The sequence below is a fragment of the Gouania willdenowi genome, chromosome 6 (assembly GCF_900634775.1).
Source record: "Gouania willdenowi chromosome 6, fGouWil2.1, whole genome shotgun sequence".
Classification (NCBI taxonomy): Eukaryota; Metazoa; Chordata; class Actinopteri; order Blenniiformes; family Gobiesocidae; genus Gouania; species Gouania willdenowi.
The window spans coordinates 44,541,241-44,561,934 of NC_041049.1; the positions used below are offsets into that span (position 1 = coordinate 44,541,241).

The 20,694-nt window shown below is 37.4% G+C and overlaps 1 protein-coding gene across 2 annotated transcripts; it reads right to left on the reverse strand.

The window, feature by feature from the left end:
• Window positions 1-504: 504 nt before the first annotated feature.
• Window positions 505-18,599, reverse strand: ric8b (RIC8 guanine nucleotide exchange factor B). Of its 2 annotated transcripts, none has more exons than XM_028450532.1 (10): window positions 18,429-18,599; window positions 16,589-16,636; window positions 13,905-14,543; window positions 12,269-12,363; window positions 11,034-11,184; window positions 10,180-10,275; window positions 9,948-10,092; window positions 7,589-7,733; window positions 7,386-7,505; window positions 505-2,569 (listed from the first exon to the last, which is right to left on the reverse strand). In XM_028450532.1, exons 1-10 carry the CDS (start codon window positions 18,510-18,512, stop codon window positions 2,461-2,463), a joined length of 1,632 nt encoding a protein of 543 aa, XP_028306333.1. In that variant the 5' UTR covers window positions 18,513-18,599; the 3' UTR covers window positions 505-2,460. The 2 variants fall into 2 exon arrangements, with proteins under 2 accessions (XP_028306333.1, XP_028306332.1); XM_028450531.1 differs by having other exon boundaries at window positions 10,180-10,278.
• Window positions 18,600-20,694: the final 2,095 nt, after the last annotated feature.

The following is a 20,694-nucleotide window of genomic DNA, read 5'->3' on the forward strand; positions in this document are numbered from 1 at the left end:
CTAATTTGCAACTTTTAACCAATTTCTGTGATTTTTAAAATTCCATTTCACAAATTTTCCACCAATTTTTTTCGTCACTTTTAACCCATTTTATTTCTGATTTAAACAAGGATTTACATCTTTAAGATGACTATATACTATGGCATAAATAATAGTAAACGTCCTGGATAACAGTGGATATTATTCAGATAAATAAATAAATGTGGTTATCACAGATTCATAGAATAATGGACCATCATGACTGTGTTCAACAACCTTCAGCTACAGTGGGGGTCCCTGGTCTATGGAACCTTTTATTTTGCGGTCTGAAAAGGTTGAGAACCACTGCTTTAATGAATAACTTAATGTATGTAACTGAGTGTTTAGCACCTCTGACCTTTTCATTGCTTTAATAATAAAGAGGTCAGGAAATAATTTAATGAGCTGAGTTTGTATATTTAGCATGTTTTGTGATAAATGAACCTCTTTATTTTTATTTAAAAAAGCAAATCACTTAAGGGATGATAATCTGCAATAGTGTTGGTTTAATGTTAGTGTCTTCTAAATAACTTGTAGCAACAACAGTAAAAAATATTACTTTCAAGTCATACAAACACCAAACGTGTCATCAAATAAGACTTCAGCATCATTTACCACCATGCATTATGGCAAAAGAAATATTGTTTTTTTAAATTCAAATAAAGATGACTTTTTCCATCTTTAACTAACAAAAAAAAACTACATTGCCAACCATAGCAGAGTTAAAAGTCTTAACATCAATAAGCCAGCTGCGTGTCTACCAATCACATCAGTGCACACGCGTGACGTGGTCACATGTGCTCGAAATACAAAGAGAAATTAAATAAAGTGAGAAAAGGAATGATTTCAACTAAGAAATGTGACATTTTAAACATATTTTTTACAAGTAGGTAAAACTAGAATAGGCATCACAAGTGTCAGGATACCATAGAACAACAGAGACGGGCAACTTTTATCACGGGGGGTGACCTCTGTTGTTTGATTAGAGGGTCACATGATCAACATTCAAGTCAGCATTTAGAATAATGACCAAAGAGAGCATTAACACAGATAAGAACAAATGGTATATTTTTGTAGTCATTTTGTTACGTTACTTATTATGTCTTTGTGTGTTTTCCTGTAAATACTGTTTGTTTGCAGCATTAGGTTAAAAGTACTTCACAGATTTGGACAGTTTTAACCATAAATCAACCTTACGACATGGATGATTCCATTACATTTTGGAGGAAATGAGGATCGATAACGTGATTCGGATCAGTTTTAAAAATGTAAAAAATCCCTATCTCTCATTGGCGAAATTTCATAAATTCGTATTCTTTATGAAATTTTACTCCATTACGTTGGGTTGATTCCTTAAAGAGTAACTAAACCCAAAACCTTATTTTTTTTGGTATGAAGTCCTGTTGTTAACTGATTCTTGTCCAAAGCTTGACATTTTAGTCAAAGTATTTTATTGTAAAAATGTGATAGTGACTGTCCTCTAATGCTCTTGGCTGAGAATGGTGGTTTGTGAAGTTATGGTGGTTTCTTATGTCACAAACCACCACTGTTGGCTCCGCCCCTCCTATAAAAACTATCACCTGTGGACTCTACAATCTATGGTGAGTAGGTTGGATTGAGAGAATTATGAATAGAGAGTTATAGTGATTGAGTAGCTAGCTAGCATAGCATAGAGATTGTTCTTTGGAGATTTTATAGTATAGACTGGGTGTGTCTTGACTGCTCCAGGAGCTCCGCCCATAATCAAGGCATTTCATAAAATAAAAAGCATTTCATTGTTGTTTTGTATAAATATTTTATCATTGTCCATTTTTTTCTGTCATTGTTTTCAGTCATTTCCTAATTTTGGTTAATTGGTTTGTTTTTAGAGCAATTTGTATATTTCTGTTCTCATTTTGGATATTATTGTCCTGTTGTTTGTGGCCCCCGGCCCCCCAGTTGCCTCATGGTTCTCCTGTGACGTGGTGAGCTGAGTCCCAAATCAGGACTGGATCATCTGAGGCTTCATCTCAGGCCGTCGTAGCAAACACTCACATTCTCTGTTATTCACTTTCATTGAACTATGTTCACTTTACCAAGTGACACAATATCGCTTCTTCAGGGAGTTTCTCTGTTTGTGTCCCCAACAATAAATGCTCACAGTGTGACAGTGAAGTTGATGACAAATGTTTTCCTTAACTGTAAATTCATGAGCACGGATATGAAGTTAAATAGCAAATTTAGCCGAATTTAAAAAATAAAAATCAGAAACTAATTTTATCAGAAGCAGTAAATATCAAACTTGTGCTTTCGGAGTGTTTTTCTTCTCTTTCGTGTCTTGAGCGCTCATCTCATCCCTGATTGGTCAGTGCCATTGTGAGTCCATCAGAAGATCCAACCATTGAAATGAAACGCAGCTCCAGACGTGCTCAGCAGGAGCCACAGTCAAACCAAAGTGAGCTTCTAGTCCGAGTTCGATCCTGAGTTGTCCTCTAAAGGATCACGGAAGGTTTCTTCAAAAGGCGCTAGCGTCCCATCTGGCCTCACCACCATTGGACGAATCACGTTCTTCCTAAAAACACAGAGAAAACAAACATGTAAACATCTAAACAAAATATATTTCTGAATATGTTCATGTTTCATTTATCTAGACAACTTTTTTCAGAAAGTATACTTTGATCTCCTGACATGTTTCAACTGTCAACGTCCAGTCTTCTTCAGAGGCACATAGTTGAAAAATGTAATTGACCCCAACCCTGGACGATACCCAGCACTGACTCTCAGTGACACACTGGCTGTAATTCTTGGAATTAGTTGGTGTTCCATGGTCATTTGAGGCTGAATCTGTCATTAATGCAAATGAATCCCATTGAAACCAGTGGGCGTGCACTGTAGCTGTTCCCACTCAACGATCTTGAAGCCAAAATAGGAGCAATGGTAACACACCCCACCCATTTAGCGTACTGCCTTGATGACTTACGCACCCCAGCTATGCCACAAACAAAAGTATCTTTCCCACTGGAAATTCTACCATTGTCTTGTTCAGATGATCAGATCATAGAGGTTAGCACTAGTAGCTAAAAAAAAAGACGAATAAACTGAACAGAAAAGATGAATGGTGTCTCAGCTTATGCTATTCACAAAGAGAGTTACGCAAGATCTGAGGCTGTCAATCATTGTCATATATGACGTCAAATCTTGTTTTTCAACCACAAATAACGTATTTAAAACAAACTTCACAGAAAACTACGAGCACTTGAACACAATGTAGGGAGATAATAACTAATGATCACAGCAGAGTTTAGGTTTGGAAAAAAATATGTAGCAAGTATTTTAACTTTACAGTTTGACCCACATCCCATCCGTTATCATTGAGGAGGCGGGGCTTATGACTTATACTGCAGCCAGTCAGCAGGGGGAGCTCTAAAAATAAAAGCTTCACTTCCTCAGGAGGATGTCCTGTCCATTCTTTTTACAGTCTATGATTGAAACCTTTGAGGGTTGATTCTCAGAAAATATATGAAATGACAGAAATTTACAAAACAAAAATACTCACAATGAAGCAGAACACAAAAACAAAACAACACAAACAACAAAAATACACAAGACAATAAAATTATTTTTGAAAATAAAATGACGGCAACAAAAAACAATAATACAAAACATGACTCCAAAATGACAACAAATATACACAAAAATTATGACAAAAAACCCCCCACAAAATTACTACAAACACAAAACAACAACAGAATGATTAAAAGAAAAATATGAAATGACAGAAATTTACAGAATGACAATATCACAAAAAATTTACTCTAAAATTACAACAAATAGAAAAAAATTACAACAAAAATACACAAAATGACTTAAAAAAACCCCCACAAAATTACTACAAAAACACAAAACAACAAAATAATAATGAAAAAATGATATATGAAATGACAGAAATTTACAAAACAACAACAATCGATTTCAGAGGCATCTGAAATTATTACGAAAAAGTCATCAGCAGACACCTCTGAAGAAAACTGGCAGTTGACAGTTAAAACATGTCAGGAGATCAAAGTATTCTTCCTGAAAAAAAGTTGTCAGAATAAATGAAACCTTAACATATTATTTAAAATAAAGACAAAATGAACTTGCTGGAATTATTAGGAGGTATTTCTAAATCCTGTTAAAACAGATAGTTTGTTTTCTAGCACTTTCCACTTGTTACGTTTGAGGACCCTCACCCAGCAGCCGCTCCCTCACTGTCTGGCCACCCCCCCACCCCGTCCCCATCCATTGGCAGTTTAATTACAGGATCAGTGCTCAGACTAATCTCCTCAAAGCCACGACTGCCCCTTCACCCTAATCCAATTATATCTGCACCGTGTGTCAGCGCTCACTCACACATGATTTATCTGAGAATCATCCCTCAAAGCTTTCAATGGGAGTCATTTGCATTAATGACAGATTCAGTCACAAATGACCATGTAACACCAACTTATTAAGAAATATAGACGGTGTGTCACTGGGAGTGCTGGGCATCTTCCAGGGTTGGGTCAATTACAATTACATTTTCAATTATCCGTGTTTTATTACAAATCAATTACAATTACGGTCACTGACATTTTTTCCAATTACAACTAAAATGACTTATTATTTCCCCCCTGAAAGTCAATTACTAAAGCCTGATTACAATGAATTACTATTACTGAGCCTGAAATAAAACGTAACCTTCCACATGTGTTAGCTTTCTGTTAGCATCTCTTATGATAACGGGTCAGTTTGACCCATGTCTTAAATCCGCTGTAAAATATTATATATCATCTTATTTGTTTTTCATCTCTTGGTTACCTTGCTACACTTCCTTATCCATAAAAACATTGGTATTCATATTTTGTGTATGGGTCTTTTTAATGGCAAACTGATCCTCAAGAAAACTGACAGGTAGTGTCAGTTGTATTTGTAATTTAAAATGTAATTGACCCCAACCCTAAAACCTCCTGCATCATCTGTGCAGCTGCTGAAGAGTCACAGCTTTTTGCTCTAATTGGTGAAAGGCCTGAGGCTGGCAGGTGAATGAGGCAGGGGTGGGATGGAGGGGTGGGGGGAGCAGAATGTGTCTTAATTGGAGGACGAGTTAAGGAGTCGGAGGACATTCTTGTTCAGTTCAGATCGATCTCCTTAGAGGAGGCGGCTCTCAGACACCGGAGCATCTCCTTCAGGAGGAGAAGAAGAAAGACGATGAAAGGAAAGGAGAGCCGAGCACACGCGCCTCATTACAGCCTCACAATGACAACGTCGGCTTTTCCTACGCCCGTGCGTATATGCATCGCGTTCCACCAACATCACTTTGTCTCGTTGCACCTTCTGTCTGTCAATGACCCTCGACTCAAAAACACCACAAATAAAATCAGGCTTATTATTGAAGAAGTTGAATGTGGCACATAAAGAAAGAGAAAACACAAATCCACTGTGTTCCAATTAGGTGATAATTAATGGTGTGGCTACTGTGAGTCACAGTGAATGGTGCGCGTGCTCCAGTTCTGCTCTAATTGAACCCAGAGATTCTTCCTGTGCTAATCCGGTTGGCCTGGAGCGCAGCGACCGTTACAACTGACTTTGGCCTCAAAGGTCAACATGTTTGTTCTGATATCAGTGCAATAAACAGGAAAAGTTCATCATCTTCAAAAAGAAACTAAACTATCTTACATTGGGTTTCAACACGTCTGACACATTACAACAGAAATTACAAAATAAGTGCACAAAATGACTTAAAGGGGACATATCATGCTAAATCCACTTTTTTAGCCCTTAAATGCATTTTGTTGTATATTCAGAGTGTTTAGAAGTACAGAAAAGTTCAAATTAATCTCTTCAGGTGCTCCGTAGATATCTTTATATTCTGTTTTGGTCATATTTTTCAATCTGTTTCGATTTTTCTATTCTCTATTATGTTTGTTGAACTATTACATCACAGTATTTGCAGCGGAACTGCCAAATTAGTACATCGACTCCAGGTCCAACACTTCGAGCAATCCACCATTTTCATTTCTCGCTTTTATTTTGTAGTCCAAGCTCAAGGATGCCGAAGTTACGAGAGTATAAGTCAAAATGTTTGGTTGTTAGATGTAGTAACCCACACACTTCATTACAACGTCTCCCAGCATCAGAACCTTTACAAAGTGCCTGGTTGAGTTTTATTTTTTATGGAAATGTACCCACATCTGTGGGTAAGATCATTTTTGTGTGCGCGAAGCACTTCAAGGATGACCGCTTCATCAACCTCCACCAGTATAAAGAAGGATTTGCCAAAAGACTTTGTCTGATTGAGGGTTCAATTCCTTCTATCTTTGGAGACGACAAACAGAGCACTTCGGTAAGCTGTAAATAACGCTAAAAAGTGTGATGATAAGACGTCCCTGTCATTGTTTTGTTAGCATTAGCAGTTGCACCGTCTTCATATGTTAGCGCTGTGTGCTCGTTTTAGATCCTTGATGATATGGCCTACGTGATTTAATTTAAGTCTAAAGTTTTCATTAGTCATTTCATTTTGCCGTTTTTGTCTCCGAAAAGACTGTATTAAAATGCATTTCGTGATGTTAGCTTGGCGCTAGCGTTAGCTCGATGCTTGTGTTAGCTCACTTGTTACGGTTCTGCAGGATCATCATCATTTTCATCTCGTTCCGCTGGGTCCGACTCTGGCTCCAACATGTAAGGCTGGATGGACAAGTCTTCTTTTGTTGACATTTTGTAAATAACCTCTGAATAAAAAGTTTATGCGCCGCTACATAGCCGTATCTCTTCTATCAAACTACAAAAATGGCCGAGCAGGGTGGAGTTGAACCGAATGTCACCTGAAGAGGGGGCGGGGTATGGAGTGTCTCATTTGCATTTAAAGAGACCGCACCAAAACAAGTTGCTCTCAGAAGCACATCAGAAAAGGGGTAGAAAAGGGGCCTGTGGAGCTATAATAATAAGGAATTCAGACCCAAGCATTGCAGTTCTGCTTTATATAGACCACAACTGTATGATTTATATGTAAAAAGGAAGGATTTAAATACATGATATGGCCCCATTAAAAATGTACAAAATTACTAAAAAAAAAATTCCCAATGGACAAAAAAAAACAAAACACAAAAAAGGACTCAAAAACAATATTACAAAAAAACAACTTCAAAATTACAACAAATATTCATAAAATGACTCAAAACAAAAAATAAAATGCTAAAAACAAGTTAACAGTAAACCAAGCGAGCCTCAGGTTGCTCATTCTTTTAAATGCTGACATGAATGTTGATAATGGGACCCTGAGATCCCATCTTATGATCCTATATTTTCAACCCCTGCTGTGAATAAAGTTGTCCGTCTCTGCACTACAATAACAGTGAAGCTTGTGTTACCTGGACAACCGGTCGAACATGTAGACCAGTTTCTGGGCCTCGATCTCCTTCTGCTCTTCAGTCATCTCTTCGATGGGGTTGGGCATCGGCTCCTCCACATGGCCAGTGATGGGGTTAATGCTGGAATAGGATGGAGGAAAGAAAGCAGCTTCTTCAACAAGTAGAAAACAAATGTTAACAACAGACACAGCAGAGATACTTACAAAGGTTTGGCAGATTTATATTCCTCTGTGTCTGAATCTTCATCCTCTGAGTACTGAGTCTCTCCTCTCCCTCCTGCAAGCAGTCCTCGAGCCACGAGGAGTCCTGCTGCATTTCCATAGCCCGTGTACTTCAGCAGGTTGTCCACTGAAACCAGTTTGAACAGCTTTGTTACTTCAGTCCAGGGTTGGAGTCAATTACATTTTCAAATTACAATTAACTCTTCAATTATCCATGTTCAGTTACAACTTAATTATGATTACTGTATGGTGACCGGCATTCTTTCCAATTACAATTAAAGGAGCAAGCAGTTATGAAAGGGGGCCAAGCCTTCCCGTGTGACTTGGCCCCCAGGTTTTAAGGAGCCCATGGAAGTACGTCAAAAAGGATGACGGGCTTGGGATGATCAGGCAAGTCTGGAGATTGTATGTGCAAAGTTTAGATCAGATCCAACTGAATACTCTACGTACTCTAAGTTTTCCAGTTTTCACAATTTTGAGTCACACGATTAGAGGCGGAAATGGGCGTGGCCCTGCCCAGGTGATTCAGTGCTATTCAGGGAATCTGTGTTTTGCGCAGGGGTCTGGACCAGCCCTCCAAAGGGCACCGCCCTCCCTTCCACGGTTTACCCTGCAGCACCACTTTTAACAGGGAAAAATAAAAATTAACTATAATGAAAATCAGAACAATTACAATATGTTTCCCATGCTTACATACGCGGTCCCCAGGCTCCGCGAGCTTGGCTCCCTAATTACAATTATTATTTTGCCCATGAAAGTTCAATTACAATTACATTCTCAATTACTAAAGTTCAATTACAATTAATCACACTTACTGAGCCTTTATTAAATAAATCCATAAAATGTATCCTTCCTCTCGTGTTAGCATTCTGTTAGCATCTCTTATGATAATGGGTCAGTTTTGACCCATGTATTAAATCAGCTGTAAAATACACAAATGTTATTTATCATCTAATTTGCTTTTCATCTCTTGGTTACCTTGTTAGGCTTCTTTACCCATAAAAACATTGGTATTAATATTTTGTGTGTGGGTCTGAGCCTTTTTTCTGTCAGTATACCCTAAGGGTGTGTGATCTGACAATATTAGATCTTTAAGGATAAAAACATGACAACGATCTGCCAAACCACAGAGATTGTAAAACGACATGTAATGCACAGTTTATCCCTCACTGTGCCGTGTCTGTGGCCTATACACGTCACATCCAAAGGGTTTTTTTCTCTGGCAAATCACACCATTTACTAGTCAGGCTCATGTTAGTACTACAGACACACCGACCACGGTAATCAGAGCTCAATCACAGTAGAAAGTACGCTCCGCTTCCCCCCAACATCCCTGATTTAGCAACTCTACAGAATTTAAAGACATACTGTATTTCAGCCTCAATGAAGGAAAAAGTCAAAAGCGCTCTTGTAAAACTATATTGAAAAAATGTAAATAAATATATTGAGTTTATATCACCATTGTGAGGAAAAATCCTGAGATATGAATATTGGTCCATATCACCCAGGCCTAATGTAACCAAAACAGAAACATTTTATCTTGTAAAGGATATGATTGTTCAAACTGTGTGAAATGAGGGGTTCATAACACTGCTTAAAATAGGATTTTATTAATATGAGTGTTACCTTAAAAGCAAATGGAAATCACAAGACTGATATGCTGCCTTGTTATGTAGCTAAGTGTTGCTAATGCTACACCACTTTAGCTAAACAAAGTAGACTGTGTGAGTAAAAAACTTGTCAGTCTTTTAGTTTGATGTTAATTGTACTGGGAACCAGTTTTAAAAATCGCTTGCGTACATTTTTTTAAAATGTCTGAAAAGTACCCTGACTTACATGATCTTTTATCCTTTTAGGGCAATGGTTTTAAGTCGGTGAATAGGCTTATTTTATTGGTAAATAACTTTAAAATATTCTAAATGATCTGAATAAAAAAAAATCTTGATTGTGATTTTACAAAGAAAAAAATCGCGATATGATTTTTTTCCCATATTGCCCACCCCTAGTATACCCCTAGGCCTATATATTTTTAATGGTAAAATGATCCTGAAGAGAACTGATAGGTAGTGGGGAACAGTTGATCTGAAACATATTTTAATAATTGTTAACTATATATGTGTAAAAGATAGAACTGTAACATGGTACTACAGGTTTGAATTAAATTGTAAATTACAGTTTTTATATAATTTCCATGCCAATTACAATTACAAAGTCAATTTTCTGAACTCAATTACAATAACAACAGATTTTGTAATTATAATTATGTCATAATTGTAATTAAATACCAATTACAATTATAATTAACCCCAACCCCGGTTCAGTCCCTATAACCTGCACTCACCACTTTCTTTGCAGAGGACAAAGAGGAACTCTGCAGCCGTTTGTTTCACTCCCATATCCACGTGTGTCATCAGGCGGACCAGTTTGTTTCTGGTGGTGGTGCCGATCTCAGGCCTGATCTTCACGTCTTTTAGTGGGGGAAGGACCTGCAGGAGACGTGGAAAATCCATTCAAACAAGTCGGTTTGTGTAAACTCTTCACGAGCGCGTGTTTAACAGCAGCAGGTGAATGACCTGAGCTTTGATGAATCTGCGGATCTCCCTGTGGTGTCTGGAGCCTTCAGTCAGGAGGCTGAGCACTGGCGTCAATCCCTCTTTGTAGTTGGAGCCCTGCTTGGGGTGGCAAACACAAAAACACTTCAGTCTACAGTTTCACTCTGACACTCCTCAGATAACAGGATGACAATGATGCACACAATGAATAATAATGAGATATGATCCGAATGTTCAAGTTTTACATACACAGAACCAGGGTTAGAATCAATTATAATTGTAATTGCGTATTTGATAATCAATTACAATTTTGACATAATAACTGTAAATGGGAAACATCTTTGAAACATATTTGAGTTTTGATAATTGATTTTGTAATTGTAATTGACATGGTCATTTCTCTTGAGGATCATTTTACCATTTAAAAAAAAATTAAATCAAGGGGTATAATGAGAAAAAAAAAGGCTCAGACGCCAACACCAAAAATATTAATAACAATATTTTCATTGATTAAGAGGCCCAACATGGAAACTAAGAGATGAGAAACAAATTGGATGATAGATAATATTTTGAGTGTATTTTACAGCTGATTTAAGACACGGATCAAACTGACCCATTATCATAAGAGATGCTAACAGAAAGCTAACACAAAGGGAAGGTTACGTTTGAAGTTGTTTATTTCAGGCTCAGCAATTGTGATTCTTTCAGGGGAAAAATAATAATTGTGATTTTAATTGTAAATGAAAAAAAATGCCAGGCATTGTAATTGTAATAGAACACGAACATATACAGTAATTGACCCAAATCCTGAACAGAAAAGAATACTCATGAAATGTTTGTGGTTCATTCCATTCGTCCCGCAGCACGGACTTTACCTTGTCAATCCGTTTCTCCATGAAGTCTATCAACACCTGAACAGCATCCATATTTTTTCCTCCATATTTCTCAAACCCGCCCTGGACGGGGACGTCGATTAGAACATCCAGACACGACACGGGCAGGTTGTTCAGCAGGTTTACAGCGTGGCTGAACACAGCAGAACAAAGGTATTACAATACAACATCCTGCCTTTGTACCTTTCAACAGAAGCTGAGAAGAAGGCTAAGAAGAAGAAGAAAAAGAAGAAGGCTAAGAAGAAGAAGAAAAAGAAGGCTAAGAAGAAGAAGAAAAAGAAGAAGGCTAAGAAGAAGAGGCCTTTGTTTTTGTCTCAGTTGTGAATATGTTCAGGTGTCGTGGAAACACTGCTCAATGTAAATCTAGAAACGTAGCACTTCATCTGGATCATGTTTACAAAAAGGTCACGGGCTCACAGTGGGTTTCACCACAGACTACAAACATAGATGTAAATGTAAATAATGATTTGAAATCTTCTTAAATTCACGTGTGCGCATCTGTTTGAAAAATGAAGTGTAATTGCACCTGCCACTGATTTGTTTCTCACACTATGTAATAGCGGTGAAAACAAATATTGATTTACGATATATTGTGATTTTTTTTTTTTTTTGTGACAATATCCCAAAAGAAATTATTTCCCCACAAGTTTGCATATGTGACCTTAGATTAAAACTACATGTGTAATGCACTGTCAAGTCCAGGTGAAATACATGTCCGTGATTGACTGGTATAATGTCTCTAGAAGTGTATGATTCAACTTTTGTTTTTGGATAAACAAAATAATTAAATTAAAATCTCAATAATCATTAGGATTGAACCACAGTACCTAATAAATCAGAATTGTTTGTAAAAATTTCAATGAAATCGATTCAAGATCGATTAAATAGATTTTTTTTTATTCGGCTCTATTAGCAACTAGACTCCGACTCTGATGTTTGAGGAAATAAAAACCTGTTAAAACAAAATATTAAAGAATCTTTCTCTCTGTTATCTGAGTACATTGAAATAACTGGTAATGGCATGAGTTGACTAGGTGTATGTGTGAGACACAGCACTCATTAGTCAATTTTAAACTTAAAGTTACAAATTCCTGTAATTCTTACATTTCATCTCAATAATGATGATTTTAACATCTGGAGTTATTTAAAAACAAAAGGACATGAAGCTATGACAGCTCCACAGAAAATGAGGATTATTGATGAAGAAAAGATTCCACCTGTGGGCCTCCTCTGTTTTCTCCTCCGTCTCCGTCCTCAGCATCAATAGGTGACGCAGTATGGCAGCGATTCGCCTGAACTGGTGCTCTTCCTCCTGTCAAGATAAAAATTATAAACAAACTGATATTAGAAAAGCAAAGATCAAACCAAGACATAAAAACTAGTAAAGTACAGGTTAAGGAGGCTGAACAACAACTATTCAGGAAAGCATGGGGCGGCTCTAAGGAGTCACAGGAACCATGGTAAACAATGCTAGGTGACAACGCTGGGAGGATATTAAAGTATCCAATCAAACACACAGGCTAGAAACTAATTCAGGTATAAATCCCACTTACACATAGGTGTGTGTGATCTTTACAGCGGCAGTGTGAACAAAGAGGAAGACGTGATCTCATCATAACTCCAGCAAGTTCGTTTTGTCTTTTTTTTTAATAATATGTTAAGGTTTCACTTATCCAGATAACTTTTTTCAGGAAATTTTACTAATCTCCTTACATGTTTCGACTGCCAACTGTCAGCCTTCCTCAGAGGCGTCTGCTGATCACTCTGATGGGTTCTTATGAGTTCATTTTGGGCGTGGCTAACTTGACAGTTCTGTATTCTTTTTCGAACAATACGTTAAGGTTTCATTTATTCAGACAACTAATCATGTCATGGACTTGGACAATGCAACAATAATTGGGACAGAAGGAAACAAACAAACAAACGCTGGATTAAAAAAGCCATCAAGATCAGGGGGCGGAGCTTCAATATCACCAGGGATGAGGGAACATTTTTACTCTCCCACACCTGGGACTCTCTTCTCCAGAGACCATCGGGCGACAGTTCTGTCCAGTTGGCCACGCCCAAAAAACGCTATCGCTTTGTAAATAATTACCGTCTGATATTTTTGTTGTCGTTTTGTGTATTTTACTGTAATTTTCTATGTTTTTGGGATTTATTTTGTGTAGTTTGTTGTTTTGTATATTTTTCTGCTATTTTTGTAGTCTTGGTTGTTTTTCCATATTGTGCGTTTTTGTTATTGCATTGTGTACTTTTGTTGTCGATTTGTATTCCTGGAATAATTTTTGTGTATTTTTGGTTGTCATTTTGTGTGTTTGCTGTCGTTTGATATATTCCTTATATCAATGACATTTGTCCATCCTTTATATTTATTATTACTATTATAGTGTTCCTGGTTTGTTTTTTGTTTTTCACACCATCCACCAAGTCACATTCCTTGTATTGTTTTAAACTTTATTTGGCCAATAAAAATGTTCTGATTTAAGTTCTGATTTGTGTTTATTTGTTACCATTTTGACTATTTTATGGTCAATTTGAGTATTTTTTGTCAGCCTCTGTGTTTTGGCGGCTCCTTTATGTATTTACCTTGATGTTTTGATTCTTTTCAAAGTCATTTTCTGCATTTTGTTGTCATATTGTGTATTTTTGCAGTCATTTTGTGTCATTTCAGTAATTTTGGAGCAAAGGTCTCAGCGCCTGTTTTGATGAAGCTGCCTGCTTAGACTCTGGCATTACTGTAGTAATGTCACTGTAGTTAAGTGCTTGTTTGTCTATTCTTAATATGATGCTTTGTGACAATGATTACATGATCTGGAATATTATAATACTGCATCAAAAGCCATGTCCACATACCTCTGCACCAGTTTCAGACAGTGTGAGATTAAACAAAGCTTTGAGAGCCTCCATCGCTCGCTCATTGTCCTCCGCGGGCAGAGGCTGTGGGTCAGGGGGGGCGGCCTCGTATGGGCCCACCCAGCGAAGGCCCAACGTGTGCTCCAGCACCTCAGTGAGCAGTCCCACAGCCTGCCACTCGCTCCTCAGAACGCCTCTCAGATCAGAGCGCAGCGCCGACAGCAGGAAGAGGAGGCGCAATGTGAACAGGCCCACCTCGTGGTCCCAAGTGCGGGCGGAGTGCAGGCTGGCACACAGACCATGGGCCAGACGCACGTCCACGCTGACTTGCTGCGCTGTGGGACTGTTGTACACAACATTACACAAACACTTCAGAGCCTCCACCACCACCCGCTGCTGCTCCTCTGTTAGCGCCTTTCCCTCAGAGCTCTGCTGTTTGTTTTCTTCCTCCTCTTCCTCCTCCTCCTCCTCAGTCCACAGCTTGGCCATCTCTCCCAGGATCAGCATGCCGTCTCTGTTGGCCACAGGTGTGGGGACGCGCTTGTCCCTGGACAGGATGCGAAGAGTCTCCAGGCACGTTTTCTGACAGGTGGGCGGGACTTCCCTTCCTAGTACAGTCAGCACGCTCTGACACAGCCTCTGTATGGACACAAAGACCATCATTACCTGCATCGTCAACACTAAACATAAAAAAAAAACATTTTTAGTAAAGCAAACAGACTGCTCTGTCTCTGTCTCTGCTTCACTTAACTCCTGTTTACTGAAATCCTGACAATCATCTATGTTTAGGGGGCAAATACGGAGCACTTTAGACTCAAATGGGTCGTAGATTTTGGACTATTTTTCCTTCTACATATAAATTAAATACAGAATGTAAGGCACCAACAATATTCCAGCAATGAATGACAGATATCAGTCTCTGCAGGATCTTTACTCTTTTTTTGTGTGTAATTTAGAGGAATTTTGTGGGATTTTTTCGTGATAAAATTGCAGGATTTTAAAACAATTTGCGGTTCTAAATCACTGTAGTCATGTGATATTGGTCGGGGAAAATAGAGGGCCGCATGAAATATTGTGGAGTTTAATTGATTTTGTCGTTGAAGGGACTGAGATATCTACAACTGAATTATTTGGTAAATTACACAAAGATTATCGTTTTCTCAGTCATTATAACTTTCTGCTGTGGGCCACATTGGTCCCCAGGCCTTGAGTTTGACACTTGCACCATATACCGTACTATGCATGAAAAGTGTCTGAGAGTTGATGGTTCTCCTGTTGCTTACTGAGATACTGAGAAGGTCTGAGAACATTGCTGTAAAGCTTGTTTATTTAACGTATAACCCTGAGTTTAATTGAGGATTTGGTTTATAAAAGGATCAGTCACTCACACTAAGGCTGAACGATTAACCTTAATAGCATTGATATTAAGGCTTTCACCACTGCGATAACGTAACCTCAGACACTGAGGTTTATCAGAAATGCCAAAAACCGCCTTCCTGGGCTGCTGGCCAATCAGAGATAGTTACAGGACACAAGCTTGTATGCGCTGCAGCGAGACTCAGTTACCCATCTACCGTTGAACGCAGAAATAAACAGAATCGGGTTGAAACGCCGTCACTGTGAGGAAAAGGACGTTTTTTTTTTTTTTTTAAATGGGGAAATGTTTTGTGGACCGCTTATTATGGTGCACCACCTGCCCCCCTCCCATCCTGGCTGCTTCAAACACAGTCTAAACACTGTCTAAACCTGCCAACAAACTATGCAAATCATCACTGACTCCTAAATCAGAGCCAATCAATACTTAACTTTAACATGTCTGTGGAGCTCCATCTGTTTCTCATGTAGCGCTGCATTGCTCCGTGAAAACATGAGTCAGCTTTAATCAGTTTCACCTGCTCAGAGCGTTTAAACAACATCTCATCAGAGCTACAGAAGATCTGTGGATAAAGTTGTTCTATTGTTGTGGACCATCGATACCAGGGATTGTAGAGTCTGAAACATCGTAGGTTAATGATATCTTCTGATACTTTGTCCATTTATTTTGTTTAATTATTACAGTCTGGAATGATGTCATTAGAATAATTTAAATTAAGTTCATTTAAATTAAGTTGATAAAAACTTAATCAATAAACCTGCTCAGGTTCAGTAAATCATTGATCCCTTGTGTGACGTTAATGCTGCTCTCATACATAAATGACATGAATAATTAAAAATGAGCAGTCAGAATAATCCATTATTAATCATCATTTTTAAATTACATTTTTATTTTTGTTTAATTATAGTTTTCTTTTTATAAGTGTATATTTTGTTTCCTCACAGTACAACTTATTTCTACATTTTAATTGTACATTTTTTTTTTTATTATTATTAGTATTGATTATTATTTCTAAAACACAGAATTTAAAAAAAAATAATGTGGAAAACACAAAATTTTGAAAAAAAAAAAAACAGAATTTGGAAAAAAAAAAATCAAACGCACATACATTTAAATGTATTAAATATTTTTCAAAAAATTGTAAATCGAATCGCAATCGCAACCTCTGTCTGAAAAATTGCAATTAGGTTTTTTGTCTAAATTAGTGCTATAATGTTCAGATTGTGCTTAATATGAGCCACATATGTTAGATGTGGGTGACTGAATGAGAATTCTAGGTAATATATCAGATAGTGGAGGTGCTACTCACACTGCGTAGTTTTTCCTCCTTGGGGTCGAACGTGAAGGTCTGCATGTTCTGCAACAGAGAATATAGTTTTAGTCACACATGTTGAGGTTCATCACATAAAATTGTCAAATTTGGTCTGCAAAAGGACTTGGCAAAGGAAAATGTACACAGAAATTATTATAAAGTAGTAGAAATGAGATGAGAGTTTACATCGCTCCAGTTAAATTGAATAAATACAACCCTGACATTCCAAATACCTGTTCAAAGTGTAATGAAGAAAAGCGTACACTGTTCCACTACATTTGGGAATGTAGAGTCATTAAATCCTTTTGGGAAGCAGTTACTAAAACTTTAAAAGGCATCGTCCCAAAAGGCTTAACTCTGGAACCTGCTTTTTTATTTTGGGAATTTATCCCAAATACACTAAATGTGACGGTTGTTTATTGACATGGGTATACTACAAGCCAAACGTCTGATTACACTGAACTGGAAATGCTGTAGGGATCCAAGTATTGGACAATGGGCTAAACAGATGTTGACAATTCTACAACTGGAACGGATTACTTATCTCCTGAAAAGGAACAAATGACTTGTTTGAATCTATATGGAGGCCATTTATCAAATATGTGGAACATTTGGACCTATCCGAGGATCATAATGAGGAGGACTCTTGAGACTCACTGGACTTGGGATTGTACCTTGCCTGAGTTTTTTTTTTTTTCTTTAATCGCTTTCTTGGAATTATGGAAGTCTCTGTACACTTTTGTCATTTGTAATTTTTCATGAAGAAACAGACGCACAGAGAGATTGTACCATTGTTGTGTGTTGTAAAATCTAAAAATAATAAGTATAATGTTGGGGGAAAAAAAGTAGTAGGAATCCAATATCTCAGCTGTTTTTCCACCAATTTTCACTGAATTTGTTCAGGTCAAATCCAAAACCCTAACATTGGGATACGTGACCTTGGGCCACTTCTTCGGGCCCTACAACGCCGCTTGTGGCTTTAACTATTATTATTATTATTATTATTATTCTACTGTAATGTGTGCATTTTTATTTAATCCTTATTTAAATAAATGTATTTGACTTAATTACTTAGGTTTTCTTTTTAGTTTCTTCTTTTCATTTATAATATTTCTCTGTAACAGAATAATTCCCCCAGGGATAAATAAAGTATTTCTGATGAAGTAGTAATGTTTCTAGGTTAGTCTAAAAGCAGTTACTGTATGCACATCTTTGTTGTGGTGTACCACTTCTGTTGGTGTCCTGTGTACTAGTGAAGGGCGTGTCACTATATCACAGGCTGTAACAGCAGATGTTTGGTTCTGTTTTGCTCATCTGCTTTTACTATGAACAGCTCAGGAGCAGCAAAGATTACATGCTAAATAACTTCAGATCGTGACATCAGCTATTTTTTTTACATTTTATTGAATAAAAGGTTAATTTCCGTGAGGCCGTTGTCCAATGTAACAAACACCTTCACGAATGATCAAACAGAAATGAATCAAGTGTTTCAAAAGTATGGCTAAACGCTTTCTGAACTCGTGCAATTGCATGTTTTGTATCACAACGCGTTGTTTTAGATTTTGTGCCATCATTAATGACAGCATAGTCGGAAGTGGGCCAACAGTTAACACGAAGACAATTATATCCATTACATTAATAACATATCATTGTACAACAGGATTTAAAACAACGACAATGACACAGAATCAGATATACTGATAATAAGGGGGGAAATTAACACAATAACGCCACAAACAGGCTTTTGACACGGTAAACAACCCTTCGCTACATATGTAGCCCCATCGGCTAACGTTAGCACGGGTTTGTTTTGGTTGAGTAAATGTTTCATTCTCACCTCCGCGTTAAAGTTTCGTAGCAGTTCCTCCACGTCCTCTTCGCTCGCCGCGTCGAGCCGTGATAACATGTTCTCCAGGCCCATGGTGGCTGAGCGGAAAGCGGGGATCAGCAGACGCCTGACAGATCAACACCGAGCTCCGCTGTGCTGCTAGCTTAGCATGCAGGCTAATGTCTGGAAAAACTTTATTTAAACAACCTGTCAAACAGGATGCAACATTTCCGGGAAAAAAATGTGATGAATAATGGCTGATCTGAGGAATACATTATTAACATTCATGTCAACATTTAGAATATTAACCAATATCAACATTAATACAGGAAAGAACAAAGGGTTTGTATGTTGTTGTCATTTTGTGTATTTTTGTTGTTCTTGTAATTTTGTATGTTCTATTTAGAGTAGTTTTGAATATTTTTCTACTCGTTTTGTGTATTTTGTTATCCTTTTGTATGTTTTTAGAGTATTTATGCTATCGCTTTTTATGTATTATTACTATCTGTTATTTGTTTATTTTAGTGGTTTGATATATTTTTCTGTAATTTCTGTAAATGTATTTAGTTATTTGGCGTGGTTTCTTGTCATTTAAAAAAAAGATCTGATATTTTTGTAGTTTTTTGGTTGTTTTTCTGTGTTTTTCATGTCGTTTTGTGTTTTTGCCGTCGTTTATAGGTATTTTTCTTCCATTTTGTGCATTATTGTCATTGCCTTGTGTACTTTTGTTTTGTGTTGTCATTTTTGTGTATTTCTGGTTGTCATTTTTTTAATAATAGTAATAATAATACATTTGAATTGGAACAGCGCCTTTCAGGTCACCCAAGGTCACTTTACACTGCATAGTATAAAAACCACAATAAAAGTTAAGCTAAAAATACAGAGACAGGGCAGAGGTGGTCAGGTTTTGAGTCCGGCTGTGTGTGTGTTTGTGTATTTATGTTTTCATTTTGTGTGTTTTTGCTGTTGTTTGATTTATTCCTTGTATTAATGAATGTTTGTGTTTTTTTGTTGCCATTTTGTGTATTTTCTGGTCAATTTGTGTATTTTTTTTTTTTTTTAATCAGCCTCTGTGTTTTGGCTGTTCTTTTATGTATTTTCCTTGATCTTTTGATTGTTTTTGAAGTCATTTCCTGCATTTTTGTTGTCATATAGTGTATTTTTGGATTAAAGCCTGTTTTGATGACCTCATTCTCCTGTAATCTTCAGCATATATCAATGCTGACACAGTTTTGTTAAAAACATCACAATGAAGGGTGACATTATTTTGGAACACGTATTCTGCAGCTGATCGCTCTGTGGTCAAAGCTTTCAGGACTTTACAGATGTAACACAGGGGATCTACGCTCTAACAACTACAGACCTCCACAGGGGTCAGAGGTCAGAGGTCACAGGACTGAGGTGCAATGACCCTACCACAGCAGGACATTCTCCCCATAGAAAAGTGATTCTATGCAACGTGGCCCTTCTGTCCCCGACCCAACCCCCCATGATGTGTCGTCTCCAGTTCTCGGACGGAGAAGTAGAAATCCGCTCTGATGACTGCAACATCAGATTATAGCAACGGTCAGGGATGGGCAATTTTAGGCAAAACAAGACAGCAGCTGTTAGGTTGTAAAGGCAGATTTCAGAATTCTGTTTAAAAAAATCAGTTTTTGAAAAAAAAAAAGGGAATAATTGACTTTATAATTTTCAATAGATTTAAATGTACAAACGTTTCTACAGTGTCAGGGCTACATTTTTATTGTAGTTGCATTCTATAGCACAAAATGTTGAATTGTTGAGAAATTTAGAGGTTTGCTGTAGCATATTAGGCATGTGGTCCTAATTTTGTGGCTCATCAGTGTTTATTCCACGAGAGAAAAGTTATCATTGTTACTCTGTGCTTTACTCCAATAAATAAACATCATAATAAACGTACATTGGTTTAATACTTCTTCATTTATATACAATTATAAGGATTTATTCAGCAAACAGGATGAGGAAAACAATGAAAACGAAGGTTTAACTAGGAACAAGTGTAAACTCACTGAAGGCAATAGCACGTGTCCCTGATTGACTATCAGTCACCACAGGTGGTTTCCAGTGCTTTTATTTCCAGAAAAAAAGTGACGTTCACGTTACTGTACAATTGGACATTTTCCCTTCTTATAAATACCCATGGGGTAGGTCCTCAGTGGCTTTGAGCGCATCATTAAAACACACACAACCCTGGGTTAATGCGTCCTTTACCTAGCATAAAAAAACACAGGCAACAAAGTATAAATTGTAACAT